This window comes from Gadus chalcogrammus, chromosome 22, assembly GCF_026213295.1.
Source record: "Gadus chalcogrammus isolate NIFS_2021 chromosome 22, NIFS_Gcha_1.0, whole genome shotgun sequence".
In the NCBI taxonomy this organism is placed as follows: domain Eukaryota; kingdom Metazoa; phylum Chordata; class Actinopteri; order Gadiformes; family Gadidae; genus Gadus; species Gadus chalcogrammus.
In genome coordinates this window covers 5,295,131-5,318,157 of record NC_079433.1, presented here as the reverse complement: position 1 = coordinate 5,318,157, position 23,027 = coordinate 5,295,131, and the positions used below count along the sequence as shown (strand labels likewise).

General features: G+C 49.9%; 2 protein-coding genes across 2 annotated transcripts in view; both read right to left on the bottom strand.

The window, feature by feature from the left end:
* Positions 1-7,543: 7,543 nt before the first annotated feature.
* On the bottom strand, positions 7,544-8,984 carry gdf6b (growth differentiation factor 6b). Its single transcript, XM_056583260.1, has 4 exons — positions 8,855-8,984; positions 8,038-8,526; positions 7,946-8,007; positions 7,544-7,894 (listed from the first exon to the last, which is right to left on the bottom strand). Exons 1-4 carry the CDS (start codon positions 8,967-8,969, stop codon positions 7,544-7,546), a joined length of 1,017 nt encoding a protein of 338 aa, XP_056439235.1. The 5' UTR covers positions 8,970-8,984.
* A 1,306-nt stretch (positions 8,985-10,290) lies between these two features.
* Positions 10,291-23,027, bottom strand: part of LOC130376212 (fibrocystin-L-like) — a 59,676-nt gene continuing 46,939 nt past the window's right edge. The window contains exons 55-77 of the mRNA XM_056583436.1: positions 22,839-22,968; positions 22,251-22,369; positions 21,714-21,843; positions 21,051-21,224; positions 20,575-20,678; positions 20,105-20,231; positions 19,793-19,914; positions 19,513-19,603; positions 18,892-19,040; positions 18,388-18,510; positions 17,774-17,885; positions 17,316-17,432; positions 16,998-17,163; positions 16,323-16,555; positions 15,577-15,741; positions 14,989-15,146; positions 14,630-14,765; positions 13,683-14,039; positions 13,095-13,246; positions 12,507-12,653; positions 11,649-11,802; positions 10,711-10,820; positions 10,291-10,404 (exon numbers count right to left, since the gene is read on the bottom strand). Coding sequence (XP_056439411.1) covers positions 10,291-10,404; positions 10,711-10,820; positions 11,649-11,802; positions 12,507-12,653; positions 13,095-13,246; positions 13,683-14,039; positions 14,630-14,765; positions 14,989-15,146; positions 15,577-15,741; positions 16,323-16,555; positions 16,998-17,163; positions 17,316-17,432; positions 17,774-17,885; positions 18,388-18,510; positions 18,892-19,040; positions 19,513-19,603; positions 19,793-19,914; positions 20,105-20,231; positions 20,575-20,678; positions 21,051-21,224; positions 21,714-21,843; positions 22,251-22,369; positions 22,839-22,968 — 3,390 coding nt within the window. The remainder of the gene's footprint in view (positions 10,405-10,710; positions 10,821-11,648; positions 11,803-12,506; positions 12,654-13,094; positions 13,247-13,682; positions 14,040-14,629; positions 14,766-14,988; positions 15,147-15,576; positions 15,742-16,322; positions 16,556-16,997; positions 17,164-17,315; positions 17,433-17,773; positions 17,886-18,387; positions 18,511-18,891; positions 19,041-19,512; positions 19,604-19,792; positions 19,915-20,104; positions 20,232-20,574; positions 20,679-21,050; positions 21,225-21,713; positions 21,844-22,250; positions 22,370-22,838; positions 22,969-23,027) is intronic.

Below are 23,027 nucleotides of genomic sequence, written 5' to 3'. Positions count from 1 at the left end.
CCTCATCTCGCTGACCTCTCCCGCGGCATGCCTCTGAAGTCCTGGTCCGCGGGCTTACTTAGGAGCAGGGGTTACTCAGAAACACAAGACTTGGAGAGAGAGCGAGGCAGAGAGACGGTCAAGGAGAGGTCGTTTGTAGACAGAAAGAGATACGTTGCATGCTTACCCAGATATCGACGTATTGCGAACATTTCACGTTCGCTATTATAATGAATTAGTTAATTTTTTATTATTTTCTTTCTCTGTTCCTTAAAAATTCAAACGCCTCTCTCTGCGACCTACCTCAAACCTCAGCACTCCCACCCTGGGTACCATTCATCAGAGGAACATCTTCACGCTAGTCTGGTTTCAGGCGGTTCTGAAAAAACACCCAACCTGTTAGGGAACAAACCCAGGATCCTAGCTCACCTACACCCTGACTCAACCCCAGGTCCTAACTCATCTCCACCCACTCAGCTCCAGGCCCTAACTCACCTCCACCCACTCAACCCCAGGTCCTAACTCATCTACCCTGACTCATACCGCCACACACACCGCCGCACCATTACCGCCGCGGTACATGAGATAGCTCCTCTTGAAGCTAATGTACGTGTCTCCCCCTCCCCCCCCTCCCCCCCCCCCCCCCCCCGGGGTTGCGGGGGGGGGCTGTAATGGGAAGCAGATCGCCCGAGTGCCAGGCTCCGGTAGCTCTCCATTTGAACCAAGTGGTGAATGAATTTCAACCTACTCACTTTTTATGATGACCGCCCCCCCCCCCCCAAGATCTAGTCCTTATCCCGGGGGGGGCGACAATGAGGACCGGTTAGGGTGTGTGTGTGTGTGTGTGTGTGTGCGTGTGCGTGCGTGTGCGTGCGTGCGTGAGACGTCAGTTCGACTCCTTTGTCATGTACTTGAAAGCAGCCGTGTTTGACCCGGGGGCCTCTCTGTGGTTCGGGTGGGTTGGATTGTTTCATGCCAAACATAACATTATCATTCAGTGACATGACATTAGTGGCTGTGAACAAATGCGGCTAATGTCTGTATGGATATACATTGATGTATGTTGTGTGTGAAAGCTTGTATCTGCATTTGTTTTTTTTTGCTTTTTGTACGGTACATAAATACGTGTGTGTGAGTGCATGTCTATCTGTGTTTGTGTGTGTCTGTGAATGTGTTCAAATGTGTGTGTCCGTGTGTGTAAATGTTTTCACCTGTGCACATCTGTTTGTATGTGTGTACATCTGTGCACCTCCGTGTGTGTGTGTGTGTGTGTGTGTATACATCGGTGCACTATGTGTATGATTGTGTATGCGTGACTCCATGTGTACATCTGTGCGCGTCCATGTGTGTGTGTGTGTGTATACATCGGTGCACTATGTGTATGATTGTGTATGCGTGACTCCATGTGTACATCTGTGCGCGTCCATGTGTGTGTGTGTGTGTGTGTCTGTGAATGTGTGTGTGTGTGGTACAGCAACAAAGGGCGTTTTTTTTTCCGCCTTGTCAATGGAAAACATTAGTGTCATGCCCCTCCTCCCCCCCTCTCTCCTTGTTTAATTCAGTCCGTCAACACTTCCTCCTCCGGGCTGTTAGCGTCACCCAGCATTTCCTGTCCCGCCTCAAGCGGCCTGCACGCCACCGACGTACCGGTGTAGGGTTCCCCTCGCCAGGCAGCAGGGGCTTCAGAGTCAATAACCGCTCTTTTGACTTTTATTGACCCGCAAGACTCCAGACATGAACCCCCACCCCCTGCCGAGAGAGAGAGAGAGAGAGAGAGAGAGAGAGAGAGAGAGAGAGAGAGAGAGAGAGAGAGAGAGAGAGAGAGAGAGAGAGAGAGAGAGAGAGAGAGAGAGAGAGAGAGAGAGAGAGAGAGAGAGAGAGAGAGAGAGAGAGAGAGAGAGAGAGAGAGAGAGAGAGGTTAGATCCTGTGGTTCTGCTTCATGCCGACTGCACCTGCGACTGATTTGGCCACCAGAAACATCGCCCAGTCAGCACCTGGGCCTCCTCCTCCTCCTCCTCCGCAAGCATGGAGCTGAATTTGTTTTCTACTTCCAGATGCTCCCCCCCCCCCCCCCCCCTTTCTCCATCGGCGTTCTTGTGGACAGTCGCAGGCCATTCAAAGGTCCACCGAGCCAAGTACACTGCAAATGCCCGGATGTGTGTGTCTTGTTTGTTCCGGGTTTATCGAGGTGACTTGTGAAAGGCAAAAATCCCAGAATGCATTTCACCACAACAATCATCCCTGCATCTCTCATCTTTCCAAGTCCGAACTACTGAGTCCGCAAGTCTGAACTTGGCGTACGTGAGTCCGAACTTGGCGTACTTGGTATAAAGAAAGGCCCCAGAATACAGATGTTAAGAATGCTGTGTTACGGCAACATCGTTCCCCTTCCTTATGCCATTGGTAGGAACCGAAAGAAAAATAGCACAAATCACAGACCAACAGGCCGGAGAGAAAGCAGACATTCTGCCGGTCATCAGCCAGCCAATGAATGCCTGTGATCTTTTCATTTGTAGAGGGGGGGGGGGGGGGGGGAGGGGGGGTCCTGCTCACTAATGGTTCGCCCTGTGTCCCGTGTCATTTCCTTTTGATGTAAGAGCAGGGTCTGGAGGGAGGGAGGGGGGGGGGATTTTCTGGGATCAGAGAGAGAGAGAGAGAGAGAGAGAGAGAGAGAGAGAGAGAGAGAGAGAGAGAGAGAGAGAGAGAGAGAGAGAGAGAGAGAGAGAGAGAGAGAGAGAGAGAGAGAGAGAGAGAGAGAGAGAGAGAGAGAGAGAGAGAGAGAGAGAGAGAGCTGGCAGCAGGCACTTCTAATTAGCCCGAGAGTCCCCCCCATCTTCTCCTCATCTGGTCTGCATTTCCAGCGCCGGGCGACTGTAAAACAACCCTCGCTGAGCGCCTGTCACCCAAACCCCCCCCACCCCCACCCCTCTGATGGAGAAGAGACCCCCGGACCCCCCCAAACCTCCACCACCCTAATGGAGAAGGAGGATCAGGACCCCTACTACTCTTTATCTTCTCATCTTTTGGCTGTTCTTCTCTCTCTCTCGCTCTCTCTCTCTCGCTCTCTCTCTCTCGCGCAATCTCACACACATAATAAACACACAAACACGCACACACACATTTCAGGTGCATCATGGAGAGTTCAGGGAGGAGTATCAGAACTTTGTGAATGTCTTTAGAAGAATCGGCTCAGGTCGTACCGGCCTATCATGAAACCCCTAACCAAGGGGCCAGAGAGAGAGGGGGTGAGGAGGGTGGGGATGGAGGGACAAAGACACTATACGAGAGTGAGGGAGAGAGAGAGAGAGAGGGAGAGAGAGGAAGACAGAGAAAAGGAGGGTGTAAAAGTCAAGGCCAGAAGAACAAAGTGGGGAGGGACGAGAATGGATCCTAGATTCCAAAAGGAATGTTCCGGAACCAAGTGTCTGTATCCAGGATACAGTGGCATCCCCCCTCCCCCCCTCCCCCCCTCCCGTCACTGTGTGTTGACCGGAATATTCCGGAAAACACATTGGAGCAAATTCTTCAAAAGCAAAACAGACTCCGCATTCACTTTACGGTTAAAACCTTTGAGCCGTGTTGTGAAATTATATTTTTTACCATTTTATTTTTTCTTGTGACCCCCGCCACTCCAGTTCCCCACTGCCTGCGCCCCCCCCCCCCCCCCCCCCCCCCTGTTGCCCCCCCGCCGTTTAAGATGATCCCCTCCCTGATTGAGACGCAGAAGAGAGAGGGAGAGAGAGAGAGGCCAGAGTCTGAGGATACTTTACTCAAGAGGACGTTTGTTTGCCAAACTGCACTGACCCACGAATTACAGCCTTTCTCCCGGGATAGTCGACGCTCACCCCTTCAGCCCCGGGGTCCGCTGTCATAACACACCACTTCTCGCCTCGTTCCTGTAATCCCATCCTGACACCGCACTGAGGTCACTTAGGAAGAAGAGAGAGTTTAATGTTCACCCCTTTAAGAAAGAGGCGTTTAAAGTCGTTGACGGGGGACGTTTTAAATGAATAAAAGTGTTAATAAGTGTACCGTATTCATGTTTTAAAAGATAGGATGTACTTTTTGTGAAAGTTCAAAAAGGCACTCTCGAGCTCAATCATTGTTCATTTGTCTTTCCGTTACTGCGGTGGGCAACAGTTGACAAAGGAAAGTGGGTCACGGTGTGGAGGGGGTGTTAAGCCCAGTTTACAAGAGCAAACAAAGAGGTCACGACGGTAGGATAACCTGTTGGACTTAAAGCAAACACGTACGGCCCAAGGCACACGCGGCTGAGATATATTCTGTCAATACCTCGACAGCGCGCAGAGTTGTCACGTTTCGCAAATCCACCAGCCGAGGACCTCAGTTATGGGTTCTGGATTTACCGGGTTTTACTGGCTTTTACCAGTTTGCCTTTTGTTCCGACTCAGGTTCGTCTCTCGACCTCCCGAGCTTGTGTCCATTCAAGCCCAGCTTTCATCAGTTAGAATTCCACAAACGTACACCACACGTCCCGATTTACATCGGCCAAACATCACATCCCAACAAACCCATCACCTCCGGCCCCCCCCCTCCCTCAAGGACAAGGGGGTCAGAGGCATTAGCATCCAAATACGCTGCCAGAAAAATATACTACTGCAGAGACAACCGCTTTACCCCCAAACCGACACTGCTGATAGATGGCCTCCACCGGACTCTACACCACAACGGGGTGGGGGGGGGGGAAGAGAGAGAGAGGAGAGAGGAGAGAGGAGAGAGAGAGGGGAGAGAGAGAGGGGAGAGAGAGGGGAGAGAGAGGGGAGAGAGAGAGAGAGAGAGAGAGAGAGAGAGAGAGAGAGAGAGAGAGAGAGAGAGAGAGAGAGAGAGAGACTCCAGATGCCGCCTTTTGAGAGATGTTGCATTCCTCTCCTTTGTTCTCCTGCGGACAGTTGAGTGCAGCTGGGTTAGACGGCCTCCCTGGTTTATATCGGACCGTGTGTGTGTGTGGTAGAGAGAGGAGACAGAGGGACAAACCCTAGGCATCAAACACGCGCACATTCCTTCCCCGAATGCACCCCTCCCACCCAAACCCACACCTAACAACTATTACCACAACAACCACAAAACCCCCACCAGCAACCGCCACACCACGACCGAAACAACCACCACCCGAAACCTAACTCACCCCCAAGTGCATCCCCCAACCAACCAACGACCCAGCCCTCGAATCCACCCAGAGCCCAAACCCCCGAGCCAAACCCCACCTCCACCACCAAGCACCTTCCCCCAACTGGACCTCAAACAATGACCTCCAACCACTGCACCACCCCAACCCACCAACAACCACTCACTGTCCAACCGTAACCACCACCACCACCTCAACACCATCCTCTTCTACCACTAGCACGTCCCCCCCCACCACCACCCCCACCATCAGCACCACCACTAACCCCCCCCACCTGTCTGTGTGGGTCCCGCCGGTCTCTGACCCGTGTGGGCTGCAGAATGTACATCACTTGACCTTTGACCCCCTGGGGGAAGACCATGCTTAATCTGATGTCGAGCTCCCGGATGACATTGTCTGCAACATCGGCCAATGAATGAGCAGCTTTTGAGTTTTTTTCGTTTCTTCTTTGTAAACCAATCGGTTTTGTCGTTTTCTGGCACTCGCGTATAGACAGACTGAGAGACAGACGCATGGACGAATTGACAGTCCAGGGGGCCACTCATGGGACCTTTGGTTGTCTGCCGAACTCACTTTGACCTGAAGGTAGCTGGCAATCAAATGAGTCATCCGTCCGAACATTCCGAATGCTGATGAATTATGGGTAGTGTAGTTCTTGACTAATTGTGTCCCAACAGAATCTGTGTTACTGTGTGACAATTGAGGGGTAAAAACTGGGTTCCTTTAGGTAGACAAACTGGAAGAAACAGAACAAGTTTATCTCATTTTAATTTAATTACAACAACCAGGAATTGATATAATACACTGAATAAATTAGGGTGCACGTAATCGGCAATATGTCATAAAGAATAGTCAAGTTGGAAAACATACATTTCCCACCAAAAAAAAAAGAAGGATATATTGTTAAAAGAAACCCTAAAAGAATACTGAATAACTGCTTAAGGTTCATCAAAGATATTTGTTGATATTTTTATATTTTTAATTATATATGCAGTAGCAAGATAAATAGAACAAACTAACAAAAATAGAAATTTCAACAAAAAATCACCTGGCATAACGTTGGATTTGCAATTATTTATGACACTAATTGCATATACTGTATGTGTTTCAGAACTCCATAAAATTATACTAAATTGACAAAAAAAGGCTATGATTCTACAAAAAATATTAAACACAGTTGAACAGAATACTAATAATGTTTCTATCCTGTATATTTTCCTATTTTTACAAAATATAATTTGGCAACAGCATCATGAAAATATTATGCACTCCTTCTAGTAAATCCTTCATACATCAAAAGTCAATCGTTAAAAGTCAATATCTTAATCAAAACGGACAACATTGACATGAAAAATGAAATAACTTATCCTTATAAAGTATAATTATAATTTCCAAAGCAATATTTACATATGGTAAACTTGAACATCAGTGCATACAAAAATAAGCTCTTAACGGATCCCCCAAAACCTGATAAGGATTGATGAAGATATTGATAATGTATTCAGTAATTTATTTAAGTTTGTAAAATTAATTAATTTGAACTGGGATGTCAACTAAATGAAACTAATTAGATGCAGTCATACAGCTGATTGAACTGCTTCCTGAGCCAGAGGTCATGTCAAGGAGAGTCTGAAACTTTGCTGCAGTCGTAAGAAACTAGACGTCATAATTTTAAAGGGTTTGTTATTTAGCTAATACTGGTCAAACATTAAAACACGCCATCATTCTATCGTTTGTAATGAATAGCACATAGACTCTTACAAAACCGTTCAAAAAGAGTGTTTCGTTCTGCAGAATGGTTTTGGCCGTTAGAAACCTAAAAGATAAGAGACTGGATAAGTTATTCCTTAAAATAAAAATGGAAAAAAATCGATCAATAAAATGGATGAGGTAATAATCTTTGTTAGTGGAAAAAAACCTAAGAAATATGAAAATTAGACAGGCACCATAAGTAAGTTCTTATCTTCATCTTACAAGTTCATATTTCTTATGTGGTTCACAACGGATTTGGTCAGTTCGGGGAAAAGCTATAGCTTTGAAAGCGTTAAAATGTTTCACAACAAGGACATGTTTTGAGAGCGAGAGAGAGAACGTTTCTGACATTTCCATGAGAGCGAGAGAGAGAACGTTTCTGACCATCTCCTCAAATACCTCCACTATCTCCTCCACCACCTCCTCCACTACTTCCTCCACCATCTCCTACCTCTTCCATCTCCCCCAACCTCCTTCACCTTCATCACCTCCCACCTCCTCCACCCTATCCTCCACCGCCTCCTACCACCTCAACCTCATCCCACTCCTCCACCATCTCCTCCCACCTCCGCTCACTCCTCCACCACTGCCACCTCCACCACCACAGCCACCTTCTTCTCCTGCACCACCACCACCACCACCACCCCCACCACCACCCCCCCCCACTACCTGCACCCGCAGGACTCCACCACCATGTCCTCGTACTGCTTGTACACCACGTTGTTGCCCGAGTCGATGTACAGGATGCTGATGGGGCTGAGCTGGGTGGGGGCGCAGCAGGACGGGGGCATGTCCCCGGGCCCCATGGAGTTCATGAGGGTCTGGATGATGGCGTGGTTGGTGGGCTCCAGGTGGGCGCGGAGCGGGAACTCGCACACGCCCTCGCAGTGGTGCGCCTCGTAGTCCAGCGGCGCGATGATCCAGTCGTCCCAGCCCAGCTGCCGGAAGTTGACGTGCAGCGGCCGCTTGCCGCAGCGCGTCTTCGACTTCCTGCCGTGCCGCTTGCCGTGGCGGTTCTTGGCGGTCGCCGCCGCCGCCGCCGACGACGACGACGACATCGCGGCCGCCACCACCGTGGTCCGTCGCTTCCTGTTGGCTTTCGCCCTTCCCGCCCTCTCCCGCCCCCTCCCTCGCCCACCGCCCCCGCCACCCCCGCCACCCCCGCCCCTCCTCTTGTGCCCCACCAGGGCCATCCCCTCCCGCCGCTCGCTGAACAGGGTCTGCCGGCGGCGGGAGCGGGTGAAGACCACCAGGATGGCCTTCTTCTGCTGCGGCCGGCCCTGCCGGTGGTAGCCCAGCAGTCGCAGGTCCAGCTCTCGCTCGGGGTTGTCCAGCACGGCCGCCAGCTCCAGGCAGAACTGCGGCGCGTGGCGGCCGCGCTCCCGGAACACCTCCCACACGTCCAGCACCTCCCACTTGGGCCGGTCCTGGGGGTCCTGCAGGTCCAGGGTCCGGGAGTCCAGGAGCTGCTGGTCGGAGCAGGACCTCAGCTGGAGCTCCACGGGCCCGGCCGTGTCCAGCGTCCGGAGGGTCCCCGAGACCTTGGTGTAGATGCGGAGCTCCGCCCCCAACACCTCGGCGCGGTCCGACAGCGTGGACACGTCGAACTCGTACCGCTGCCGCTTCAGCGGGGCGAGGGGGAGCTGGTCTGAGGGGACACGGTGGATCAGTGGGTCAGGTGCAGTCGTCATTGTGACGTAGGGTCCATAGCATAAGGCAGACGTGGGATTCAGAACGAAATTGTTTTTAAATTGTTTTTAAACAAACATTTTTTATACGTAAATGCCTATTTTTTTTTAATTTGCAGAACACATATGAGGCCTGGCCAGGGACATGACGAGACAGGTGCCCACTTTACGCACACACAAAGAATGCACACGAGCAAGCAAGCGCACACGCGCACGATAACATTGGGATATCTTTCAAAACAATGAGAAAAACACTCAGTAAAGGGGATTTAGTATGTGGTCCCATACCTTGCCCGTTGTCGACAAAGCTGGCGATTGTGTTGGCTGCTTTTGACGATCGAAAGAAACTCGCGTTGAGCCCCAGCTTCTCGGCCGTGGAGAAGGTCTTATAGATGGAGAGCATGTAGTCGTGGGGCTCAACCAGGTCTTTGGAGATAGCCTTGTTGTGCTTCTCACTTGACGGCGACGTGTAGAACTCCTTGAAATACTTGGACGCGTCCTGTTCGTCGAACAGCTTGGTCCCCTTGCTGCCCTTGGGGGCTACCGGGAGGAACACCGCGAGTGAGTGAAAACAAGTCGTCTCCAGCACCAGTACAAGACCCACGACCAGGGCAGCTACTTGGTACCGATCCATCCTCTGGCGAGAAACAGGTCTCCGTCCTAAGACTGATCGAGCCCGGGTCTGTGGCCGAAGGACCACGCATTCAGCTTGAAGCCGGCCTGCACATCCAGGACTGCAACAAGTGCGGTCTACTGTGAGAAGTGTGCAGGGCGCAGGACGTCCCGTCCCGAGTTAAAGGGTGCCCCCCGAGAACACGCCTACCCGAGTAAGCTACCGCGCTTGTCTTCCTCTAAACGGTGGTCTTAAATTAAGGCTATAAAAGCTAATTGTTCCCCTGTCGTTCGTCGCCGTTTTCTTAGAATTCGGTCCAGGCGTTTTATGACGGATGACGCCCACCGAACCGTGTGAGATATATGGTTGTCTCTCACTCTGCCTTGCGCTTTCTTTTACTCTCACCAAAATTAAAAAAAGTAGGATTTAGTATGCTACAAATTTCCTTTACGGTATGTCAAATGAGTTTGTGTCAGTTTAACTTTAATACTTTATTTATCTCACACACGTTGACCCAAGACGTTAGCAGGGCGACTCAGAACGAAGCGGTGGTGCTTGGCGCCCTCTAGAGGCGGACACAAGACGTGCAGCCGTCATTCATGAAACTGGTTTCTCCGTTTCCTCTTCAGCACCATGGATAGAGTCAGACTCCCGCCAAAACCGATCGCGTATTCAAGAAACACACGCGGACTCCAATGTTTGAACAAGTATATATTTTAGAAGATCGTAGAATTTCAACAAAATATATACAAATCAGCATTTTGCTTCAAGGTGGTTATGCTAAACCTTTGGACTAACTGTAAATGGAGAGGTATGTTTAAATAACTTTAATTGTACGACATTATACAACTCTAAACTCTCAGTTTGGCAAAAGTAAAACAGAAACGTTTACTTTGAAAGACAAGAAAAGACAGCAGTGTGTAAAATAAATGGAAAAAATGTATGTGTGTATGTGTGTTTATGTGTTTATATCTATATACTGTATGTATGCGTGTATGTGTGTTCTGTGTGTGTGTGTGTGTAAGCGCATTCCCCTTCCCTACAGAAACAAACAACCCAAACCGACCAATCAACGCGCTGGCTGTCCACACGACCGGCCAATCGGTAGCTCTCACTGCACCGTAACCAGGAAGAGGAGTGCCAAGAGGATGCAGGCGGCCCCGGCGGGCAAGGTGCTGGCCGTGTCAAAGATGCTTGACTCATCGTCGGTGACCATGGGGGTAGGCTGGGCGGGGGTGGAGGTGGTGGTGTTGTTGGCGGGGGTGGTGGTGTTGGCGGGGGGGGTGGTGTTGGCGGGGGTGGGGGTGTTGGCGGGGGTGGGGGTGTTGGCGGGGGTGGGGGTGTTGGCGGGGGGGGTGGTGTTGGCGGGGGTGGTGGTGTTGGCGGGGGGGGTGGTGTTGGCGGGGGTGGGGGTGTTGGCGGGGGTGGGGGTGTTGGCGGGGGTGGTGGTGGTGGAGGTGGTGTTGTTGGCGGGGGTGGTGGTGGTGGAGGTGGTGGTGTTGGCGGGGGTGGTGGGGGTGGGGGTGTTGGCGGGGGTGGGGGTGTTGTAGGGCATAGTGGTGGTGGGCGTGGCCCTGACTTCGAACGCGCGGGACTGGGTGCCCCATTCGTTGAGGGTGAAGGCCATGCGCAGGTTCTCGCCTGCAGGGGATTGGTCGGGAGACAAGGGTCGAGGGTTAATGAGGGACAGACGTTTAGTCAACACTGGGAGTGTGTTTCAAGGTATGCTGATAGCTGGAGATAGCTATGATGGAGAACCGTAGAAAGGAGCACACTCGTGTTAATGTTTCAGATGGACGAACAGATGTTCTAGTTACGGATGGTTTAAATAAGCATTTTTTTTCCTAATGTGTTGTATATCTATCTTATCTTAACACATTCCATGCACATTGTTGCGTTTTTTCTTGAAGAAAGTAGTCCAATCCTTGGTCGCTTTTAACTCACTTTATTTGTTAAAGTAGGCTTATTTCGGTGTGGTAACTATGAAGCAAAAGGGAGGGAATTGTATCTAACGCGTGTGAGAGAAATACCGTGAGCTACTTCGAGCCACGGGCATACGCCCATGTCTCTCGGCGGGTCTACCTATGATCTCTGGCCTCAATCTGAACTCCGTCCTGGGTTCTATCAAGTGGGCGTGGCCTATGTGAAGTGGGCGTGGCCAGTGTGACGTAATGGCTCCGCCATCCTCACCTGTCTAAAGGTGCTGCCATCTGTGGCTTGAGTAGTTATTGCAGCTTATGTGTTCGATCCTGCTTCCTAGTGGCTATGTGGGGGCAGCTTATGTGCTTAAAATACGTAACAACATGAAAATGTTCCCTTCACATTAACCCAATTCTGATTCTGAATCAAATGACCGAGATCAAGATTCAGAGTGAATCCGTCTCTAGCCGCCCGGCGTCTCGTTGTACCGGTTGGAGCCGGTTCTCCTCAGAGCAACGCGGGGGTTGTGGGTACGACTCGTGGACGTACCGGAGATGCCGATGGCTAGGTCGGTGAAGTTGGCCCAGCAGCTCCTGAACAGGATGGTGGTGTTTCCCTCCAGGCCGTCGACCGCCACGCCGCTGGCGTCCTTCAGGGTCGCCGTCACCCTCAGCGACGTCACGCCGACCGACACACAGTTACCCTGGTAACGGGGAACACCATTCGGTCAGGCAAGAGTCCCGCTCGTCTTTATTGGCCCGCAAGGGAAACTCACTGCACGGCCCAATAATGAGTAGTTTAAGTTGCATTATCAGTATGAATATCATAATATAATTAGTGCTGTCAAGCAATTCAAATATTTAATCGCGATTAATGTCATAGTTCACTCGCGATTAATCGCTATTAATCTCAATTTTTTTTCTATTCTAGATATCCCTTGATTTCGTGCTGCTAGCCTTTTAGGATATAAAATGGATATAAGAAGAGAGACCCGCAGTGAATTCAACCCGGTCCACGTGACATCGGGTAGGTGCATGACAGTGGTAGGCCTACCGTTAAACTTCCCATAGCCCAGGGTTTTTTTTGTTTCAATCACTGAACATTCGTACAGCTCTTGCTCAATTATAGCCGTTAAGATTGGTTTGCGTTAACGCCGTTAATAACGCGTTAAACTGACAGCACTAAATATAATATATTATGATATTCATACAGATATTGCTACCTATACTACTTATTACTGAGCCGTTATATAACATAACGGCCCAGTAATAAGTAGTATAGATTGCAATATCGGTACGAATAATATATATATAATAATAATAATAATAATAATAATAATAATAATAATAATAATTATATTGTTAATAAAGTGTGTCCCATCAGTCCTGACCCTCTGGGTAGGCCTACCTCTTTATCCAGAGCCATGAGGCTGGGCTGCTGGGACAGAAGGCCAACGTACTCCCCAGCGATGGGCTCCTCCATCAGCCTCAGGATGTCCACGCTGGACACGAAGCTCACCGTGGGCTCCTCCCGGGTCACCTCCTCCGTCGCCACCTGCAGGGGGCGACAAACGCACGTTTATACGCCAAAAGGGGCTGGAAAGGAACAGGTACGCACTGCTACACTAGCGCTCGCGTATGCTAACGGTAGCTCATAAACACACTGGTGCGCTAACACCAGGAAACACACACACTGGTGTGCTAACACCAGGAAACACACACACTGGTGTGCTAACACCAGGACGCACACCCACACTGGTGTGCTAACACCAGAACACACACACACTGGTGTGCTAACACCAGGACGCACACCCACACTGGTGTGCTAACACCAGAACACACACACACTGGTGCGCTAACTCTTATACAAAAATACACTTCTGTGCAAACGCTAGCACTGGTTTGCTCGGGACAGCGATGTGTTGGCCACTGGTTGGCCAGTCTCCATGATTTATGGATCTTGGGTGAACACAAGGAGTAGGAGGAGGAGACGCACCTGGTTCCAGGACGGGTCGGAGGCGGGGGGAGGCGGTGCGGTGATGCCCACGGAGGAGACGTTGAAGCCGATGGACTGGCTGAGGTTCCCGGACACCGCCGCCTGGCCCAGGTCGTCAGCGATGGACTGGAGCTCCACGAAGGCTGCCTCGTCTGGGGGAGGGGGAGACGGGGTGAGTCATGAAGGGGGAGTCACACACTTGTGCCTTGGTAACACTTTACAATAAGACTGCAATAATATACCATTAATCATTAATCAAGTACTCACAAACTTAAAGTACTTCATGTTAGTACAGTACGAAAGTGAAGTACTTAAAGTTTGTGAGTAGAGCGAGTTCCTTAAAGTACTTAAAAAAAAGTAGTTTTTTTTTCTTTTACTGGCAAACTTAAAGTACTTCATGTTAATACAGTACTAACGTGAAGTACTTAAAGTAGTAAGTTCATGAGTACTTAAACATAAAAACATAGAAGGTTAACGTGTTAAACTTAAAAGTGTCTTTGAGTACTTTTACCAACTCATAGTACTATACTTTAAGCTGGTCAAAGTACTGAGCGACCCTTAACCCAACCCCCCCCTCCCCCCCCTCACCGTCGGTGGTGTTGGAGGTCTGCTGCACGGGGGGCTTCTGGATCTCCACCTCCACGGTGAGCCCCGCCGCCGCCGCGCGCTTCCTGCGCCGGGCGCCGCCGCCGCCGTCCTCGCGCACCACCTTGGTGATGCGGATCATACTGGAGGGCACCTTGAGGAACAGCGCCAGGTTCCGCACCAGGCTTTCCCCGAAGAACTGGTCCTCCGTCATGGCGGGCAGGTTGAAGGCGATCACCAGCAGAGGGGAGGTGCGGATCTCCACGGGGTCCGAGCCGCGCACCAACAGCTGCAGCATCTTGGTGTCCCGGTCGAAGAAGTTGGTGCCCAGGGAGGAGTTCAGCGCTGGGACGTATTGGCCTGAGGAGAGGGGAGGGAAGGGAAGGGGAGAGAGAGAGTATGTGAACTGGTTTGCTGTCGTTCAGTGTGTTGAATGAGAGTTGTTCTCGAGGAGACTGACCTGGTTCAACAAAGGTTGAATATGAAAAATAGAAAGAAGGTTACCAGGGTAGGAACGTAAGCGGAGGGTCTTAGACGCATGAGAGATACTTGCCAAAGAGGGTCCGTTGTTTGATATTGCCGGTCCCCTACAGTGAGAAACCTCGAGCAAGATGCCCCTCCCTCCCTTCTCTTTAACACCTCTGGCTCTGATTCACTCCTCCCACATCAGTTCTGTTGCTCTGATGCTGTGGCCCAATGTTTAACTCACAGGTAGTATCCTAGAAGCATTAATTCGTTTGCTATTAGTATTTGGTCATTTGGCTGAAACATTTACCCAAATGACTCACAGTTACAGGTAATCAAAGACCAGGTAGGGGTTAGGGGGTGTCTTAGCCAGAGGATGCCTACAGGTTTGGCTGTGGACAATAGGGATGGAACCCTGCAGCGTCGGCCTGGTGCGTGTGCTTGTGCGTGTGTGTGTGTGTGTGTGTCTTTGGTGTGAGGTGTACCAGGGTACGAGGGCTCCATCATGACGTAGTCAGTGTTCTCTGTGTTCCACTCAGCATTGGTGGGAGCGATCAGCTGGTTGTTTACGTAGACGTCCAGACGATTAGGCTTGGAGTAGAAGATGGACACCAGGACGCTCTGGAGAGGGAAGGGGAGCGGCACACCATCAACGGCAAGCAGTGAGGGACAAAACGTTTTCATGGGTTTCCCCTGATCCAAAAATAAAAACCCAATTCAAGATTAAATCAAACAAGTCGGTTACTACATATCCTAGTCGTTAAAAAATGTGATCAAACATAAAGTGGTTTAATCAGACTCCACAAGCCCCGCCCCCTCTGCTGCCAAGTGGGCGTGGCCTCACCTCCGTGGGCGGGGCGTTGAGCAACATGAGCCGTAGCTTCTGGGGGCTGACGCTGGTGAAGAAGACGTCGAACGCGCGCCCCGTGGCCACCATGGCGTGGAACAGGGACAGCCTCAGCTGGCAGGTGTAGCCGCTACACCAGCCGTGGTCCTGGGGGCCTGGGGGGGAGGGGACAGAGTAGCAGTTAGCTCCATGCTACATACTAGGCAAGGCAATGGAGAGTCACTAGCGAAATGTGCATGAAAAATAATGAGCTTCACGTTAGCCAAAGCAATGGATGATTGACGCTCGCTAAATGTGCATGAAAGACAATCAGCCTCATATTAGACAAAGTAATTTATGAACGCTAGCCAAATATCTGTAAAATGGCAAGCCTTATGCTAGCCAAAGCTAACGATGAATGCTAGCCAAAGAGCCATCCAAAACGTAACCAGTTGATGAACATTAGCTTACGTACTAACTAAATGCATTCAATAAAAAAGACAGACGGCGTTACAAAATGAGCCCTTAACACATTGAAACACAATACAAAGTTCTGCAAGTTTATTCCTGATGTGGCGACCTCTAGTGGGGACGACTCGCTCCTACCGTTGATGAGGTCCACAAAGCCGCCTCCCAGGATGGCCACGGGGGACAGACGCCGGGTCTCTGTGTCGGCGTCCATGCTCTCGATGGCCAGCAGGCGGTAGTTCAGGCCGAAGCACTTGTAGCTCTGCCAGGCCGGCATGTAGGTACAGTTCTCCCTGATCACACCTTGGAGAGGACAAATGAGGATCTCAACAGCGGAAATGTCTGGATTCCTATTGATGACTTTACTCAACTTCCTACCATGCTATTATTATTATGTAGCATGGTAGCATATTATTATTATTATGCTAGGTTTATATTTTACCTCAAATACATTTTTGTGCCAAATATTTCCTAAATATCCTAAATTTCTCACGTAATTTCCTTAAGCTATTCAAGCTACTTATCAACCTACTGTAGCCCTAGAACCTTAATGCTAACTCGACCCACGATGCTACTTATCTAGCTGTAGCCCTAGAACCGTAATGCTAAATTGACCCACAATGCTACTTATCTATCTGCTGTAGCTCTAGAACCTCAATGCTAACTGTTCCCACAATGTTACTTATCTAGCTGCTGTAGCCTGAGAACCTTAATGCTAACTTGACCAAAAATGCTACTTATCTACGTGCTGGAGCTCTAGAACCTTAATGCTAACTTGACTCACAATGCTACTTATCTACATGCTGTAGCTCTAGAACCTTAATGCTAACTCGACCTGCAACCCAACCCAGCCACCAGCCCCCGGTACCGCCAGTGAGGCTAACCTTTGTTGGGGGCGATCTGGTCCACAGGGATGCGGCTGCCGTTGGGGTAGGTCAGCATGACCTTGGGGATCCGGTAGTCCCCCAGGCCCCTCCGGGGGTCCTTGTTCCACGCAAACTCCGACTGGGGGACCACCGTGCCGACGGCGCCCAGGAATGAACCGTCCAGGTCCTTCAGCATGCTCTTCTTCTTGGCGTCGCATTCCATGTCCACGCAGTCGGACGGGTTGACCTTACTGGGGTAAGACACACACAGCCATGTTCTGAGCATACTGGGAACCCGTCAGAACCTGGGACCTAGGACCTACGCTGTATAGCGATGTCGTGCAAGAGGCTTTGTAACTTGCTGCTTGTTCCACTCAACTTCAGTTGTATTTAAAAGTAAAGGGTTAGCGATAGAAAGAAAACCCAAGATGGGCATTGTAAAAGTGCTATTGCTAAACACAAACAAAGCTTTCCCTTCGCTTTGACATTTTGATGGACATTTAAATTTAGTTTACAGAACACTTGAAACTGTTCCAACCTTCTTCTCCAGAGCGACCAGGTTGTCGTTAAGGTTCAGGTCGTTTTAAGGCAGCTTGCCCAAGGATAGGATAGTCGGCTGGAAGTCAAACTACCAAGCCACTACACTGTCCCCCTAAGCCCCCTAAACGCCCGGCATAAAGGACTGAAACCCACCCCACATCCGGCCGGTGGATGAAGACCTTGGAGTCCTCTGTGCTGTCAGAGACGGTGATGCGCTCCACCTGAATGGGGTGGTGCAGGTCGTTGTTGGACGGGCTGGTCATGAACATGGCGCTGGACACACCGGGACACACGCTCTTGAACGCCACAAAGATGGTGTCTGTAGAGACAAGAAGAAGAAAGCATCCTGAGCTTCACGCAGTCGGTCTGGAGAACACTGAGATTGTCCCTTCTCGATCATGGATCGCTGATCCCTCTCTCTCTCTTTCTCTCTGCCGCCGGAGTTGTACGGCTGTCGTCATGGATACCTACCAACGACCGTCATCAGCCCGCGGATGGCGTTGTAGTTCGTGTTGCCGTGGTGAGGCATGAATGGCGCCGCGTTGTGGCCAGACTCGAACCACGGCCAGCCAAGTCCTGACCGACCACCTGCCAAAAGGAAACGATTATGTTTTTAGTTGTCGAAACAATGCATGCCCCCCCCCCCCCCTTAAAGGGGACATATTATACCACCAGGTGTGAGTGTGAGTAGCCCTTACAAGCCGTTCTAAAAATCGGCCTCTTCTGACATCACTAGTGGGCGTGGTCACCTAGATGTGTGCTGGATATATCAGCCTACCAGCCTACCCAGTGGACTGAAGCAAACGTTTTCAATTGCTTGTAAAGGCTAATCATACTCACACCCTGTGGTATAATATGACCCCTTTAAAAAAAACTGGTTGTCTCTGAGTCAGGGTGTCGAGTCAGACGTGATGATTTGCAAAGTCTACCGTCTGGGAGTTTGGCGCCGCGTTCACTGGAGCTCTCCCGGATGTTGAAGTCCTCCATGGGCACGCCGTCCGAGCAGTTGAAGCCCGGGCTCGTTCCGACCACCAGGGAGTCCTGGCAACGGCAAACAAACCACACGGAGAAGTTTGTTACACAGGAAATCCTTTCAGGCAAAGAACATCCCTGAGCAAACCTGGTCAACATGACACAGACGGGATATCACGTATACATATGAATACAACCTTAAAGGAAATACAGTTGGATACTGTCCGTCTTTTGGGGGCGGGATTGGGGTTTAAAGTTGGCCCATTGACGTAATTGGTCCAATTCGGGGAACTCAAATGCCGGACCAATGACGTCAATGGGCCAACTTTTCAGGGATTTTTCTGAGATAACTGACGTTTTAGCAAGATTTTGCCACAGCATGCGTATGAAGCAGAACTTATATTAGAAAAAAAATAAGCATGCCAGGTCCCCTTTAAAAGCCCATTGAACTCTGTTGAATCACTTTCACTTTAACAACGACAACAGTTGTGTGTCTATTGTGGTGAAATCTTAACGGAAGTGATCAGTCGCCCGGCGAGCCAGAAGGAGGACCCGAGGGAGGACAACGTACCCGGACGCGGATGGTCTTGTCGGCGTAGAGGTGAGGCAGGGACGGCGGGGAGTAGACCAGGGGCATGAGGCCCAGGCCGTTGTCCGCCAGCGTCACCTCGGCAACGATGACGTTGGAGGCAGTCTGGGCGGGAAACGAAAAACAAACGTTATAATTTAAATTCAAAGTTTGTTTTTCAACTGAATGAAGACGTGCAATTTGGCCTTAGAGTGGATGCCTTAGAAGTGAACTGAGAGAAGAAGAACAATCACTTTGGACTTAAAATACGAAGTCACTTAAAGGATGCTAGTTTATGATTATGATGTAATTAACAATAAACAATTTCAACATCCCAGAGCCATCTGAAGCCAAGTCAACCCAGACTTAACAAATACGTTAAAATACATTGTTAAAGAAAAAATTATTTAAAAATTATTTAGATATTAGAACAAGAAATGCTGAAAAAGACAAAAGAACTCAAGTGAACTACCCCACATGACCACTAGAGGGGACCAGGGTCCGTACCTGGAAGTAGATGCCGTAGTCGTAGCTCTTCCAGACGGTGAAGCGGCGGATGAGGCTGCAGCGGGGGAGGCCGTCTTTGTTCATGTACACGCCATACAGACCGCCGTGGGCCTCGTTCTGCAGCCACGCCTCGCTGCTGCTCGGAGAATCTGGGAGAAAAACATCGAATACGAGGAGACTGGGTGAGCACACAACAACTCTTTGGAGAATCAGGGTATGAGTGAAGGTCTTCAGAGAATGAGGGAACAAGTGAAGGACTTGAGAGAATGGGTGAGCGAGTGAAGGACTTTAGAGAATGAGGGAATAAGTGAAGAACTTAAGAGAATGAGGGAACAAGTGAAGGACTTTAGAGAATGAGGGAACAAGTGAAGGTCTTAAGAGAATGAGGGAACAAGTGAAGGACTTTAAAGAATGAGGGAGTGTGTGAAGGTCTTTAGAGAAGGAGGGAGCGAGTGACAGACTTTGGAGAATAAGGGAGCGAGGGAAGATCTTGAGAGAATGAGGGAGTGAGAGAAGGACTTTAGAGAATGAGGGAACAAGTGAAGGTCTTTAGAGAAGGAGGGAGCGAGTGAAGGTCTTCGGAGAATGAGGGAGCGAGTTAGGGTCGCATCGGTGCATTACCTGGGCAGGGCTCGCCGTCGATGCGGTAGCCGACCCGCTCGAAGCCGGCCACGATGTTGTGCTGCAGCACTACGTTGATACCCTCGCTGACCTGGTAGGAGACCCACGAAACACAATGAAAACACAACATCTCACACAACACAACATCTCACTGCTAAGCCACGAGCAACCCAAACAAACGGTACCGGTCCAAAAGGGGAACATGAACAAAGATACAACCAACTAGATAAAAGCAGGAGAGGTAACAGTGTTGTGGTTTTCTGTGTGTTCGAGGACGGACCTCGATGGCCGCGTTCCAGTCGTAGTTGAAGTCCTCCTCTCGGTCCTGGTAGGAGCCCGGCCAGCGGGTCAGGGTCACCAGGTTCCTACGTACCGTCACCGCGTTGCCCCAAACCCTGATCCCTGTGGACGCCAAACAACAGTGAGGCCAGGCACTCAAGTTCAGGAGAAAGACCGCGACTACTCTACAGATACCCCATAACCAGCTGTATTTGATGCCCCCTTTTCTACTTTATTCTACCTACTATCTAACCCTCCCCCTCCCCCTCTCCTCCCTACTATCTAACTCTCCAGGTTCAGCAGTGTTCCTCACCCTCTCCCACAGTGTGGTGGACCACGTTGTCGTCCACGAACATCCCGTCCGTTCCGAAGACGCCGATGGCGGGGGAGAAGCCGTTGTGGAACGCACATCCCTGGAGGTAGGACTCGTTCACTGCAACCTTTTACAGAGGGAGAGGAGAATATTATTCATCCATTCATCACCATCACGATCTCTTCACATGAGGCAGGCGTTGAAAAGGGCCCATTACACACCCAGCATTAAAGATGTAGTACTTGTAGCAAAGTACTTGAATTCTCCAAATCATTTAACAATGTTAACATACAAACTTGTATTATGATTAGTAATCATAGTGGTAGAATTTAGGATAACTTTCATGAATTTCCTGTTTGGTTAGGGATGGGGGTTGGGGTTAGTTTAGGGTTAGGTGGTCAGGGCTGGGTTTTAGGGTTTTAAGGATGAGGTGGGGGTAAGATTTAGGGTTAGGGGTCATTTTGCCGTACCTTTCCCAGGTTGAGGAAGGCCACGGAGTAGCGGGGGTCAATGAAGTCGCTCCACCCTTGCTGTCCGGAGTGGTGGAACTCCACGTTTCTGATCTGGGCCACGCCTTCAGGGAGTCAACATGACAGCGGACAGGGAGTGGAGAACAGAACATGAAGCACAGCAGAGGGGTAGCACTGCAGGGTAGCCCTGTTTCAGTTCCATTACAGAACCGTTTGGGGTTCGTTGGTCAACAGAAAATCCCAATTAATCCCGAGGACTGATTAATTAACCAAAAACCAAATCAAATGTAATTTAACCGAATAAAACACGAAACGGAAAACGAAACGTGCTACAATGAGCAATGCACATCGCAGATCAATGGAGTACATGCAGGCAGCTATTCGAATAAATACGCCATAAATCGAAAAAAGGACGAATGATACAGTAATAACGATGTTTAATAATGTCTGTCTCGTTCCGGGCGTGTGGTGTGTACCTTTGTAGTTGATCCCCTTCCAGGAGTAGGCGCCCACGAGCACCCGCGCCCCAAAGGACTCCTCAAACAGCTGGGGGTAGTCCTGACCTATGACCTTTATGTTCCTGGTGAGCAGGCCCACGTCCGCTGACAGCGTGTAGGACGCAGACGTCCCGGGGACGCTGTGGGTCCCGGCTGGAAGGAGGGGAGAGAGAGGGGGAAGAGATATCGAGAGAGAGATGGGGAAGAGACGGAGAGAAGCGTGAGAAAAAGAGGAACGGAAGTTGCGACTCAATGTTTTTTTTTGCATCTCACCTCCCTTGGGAGATTGGTTGCCATCCCCTTTTTTGCAGGTGGGTATTTCCTGGGTTGGGTGATGTATATTTCCTTGGGTGCATTGTTTGTATTTCCTGAGTTTGTGGGTAAGTATATTTGCCGGTTGGTTGTGTGTATTTCCTGGGATGGGTGGTGTGTATTTCCTAGTGTGGGCGTGTATTTCCTGGGTTCGGGTGTTGTGTATTTCCTGGGGTGGGAGGTGTCTAGTTCCTGGGGTGGGAGGTGTCTAGTTCCTGGGGTGGGAGGTGTCTAGTTTCTGGGGTGGGAGGTGTCTAGTTCCTGGGGTGGGAGGTGTCTAGTTCCTGGGGTGGGAGGTGTCTATCTGCTGGGGGCTGCTGGTGGACGTACCGATGTGAGTGAACTCCAGGGACTGGTTGAGGGTGAGCGTGAGGCCGTCAGCGGACACGGCGGTGATGTGGCGCGTCTCCGTCTCCCAGGCGTTGAATCCGGTCGTGGAGATGACCACCTCGTCCCCCGTCTGATGCACAACAACACAAAATTAAGGCTCAAACAAACAAACAATCAGGTCAGACCAACAGACAAACGGTCAGACCAACAGACAAACAAACACGACTGAAGAAATCAAAGGCAAACCAACTGACTCCATATTGTTAACTGCCAACTACAGCATCATTAAACCATTGACTAACAAACATTTTCATAAAATATCTTATCTAAATAATTTATTGTCAATCGTCATATAATTTATCATATAATCACATATGATTTATTTTTAACCATATTGATAATTTTATTATTTTATTTAGTTTTTTTGTCTGAACGAGAAAATATCTTAATTGGACACCAGCTTTTAAACCCGCTTTTAAACACGCTTGTCGCTCCCTCATTCTCCTCACTGCCGAACGTAAACCGGTGACAACTGACCTTCCAGTCCACCGATTGGTCCAGGGTGAGCGTGTCAGTGCCCGCGGCGGCGGTAGTGGCTAGCTTTGTGTGGTACACGTTGGGAGCTAACCCGTACAGCTCCAAGGTACCGAACACACCTGGGGTTGACAGATACAAGGTCCGGAATACACAAGGAGAATTAGAAAAAATGACAATTTCCTGATTTTTTTTTCGTTACATTAATTAAATACAATTATCTCATTTGAAATCTGTAACGTAATTTATTGTATCGTGTATGCACACAGTACGTCTTATTCGTTAACCCTCATTCTTTTATTTATATTCCTACTTTTGGTTTGTTTTTAACAAAACAAATTTGTAACAAAATGATTGTAAGCAGTAGAATCGATGCTTAGCTTTGTTCGAATATCATATATATCTCTGTGATGGTTTCCCTGGACGTCCTTGTTTGCTAAACTGTTTCAGCTGCGTTAATTACTTTTCCATGTTCACCTGTGTTCAATGTTATCTAACGACCCCCCCAGATTCCGCACCTTGTCGTCTGTTCTCCTGATGTCTGAGTGTTTTTTGGGTTTCACTGTTTCACTGCGATGAGCAGGGACCTACCCAGAACCTTGGAGCCCTGGTTGGGGCCGTTGGGCAGGGGCCAGTCCGGGGTCCGGTGGTCCCCGTTCAGCTTGATGTGGAGCTGTCCTCTGAACGGCTCGTCGGACCACCCGGCGATCAGCTTACCGCCCTGGAACCAACCAACGCACATGTGTCACATGACTGCTTGATGAGGTGCTTACGCTTTTA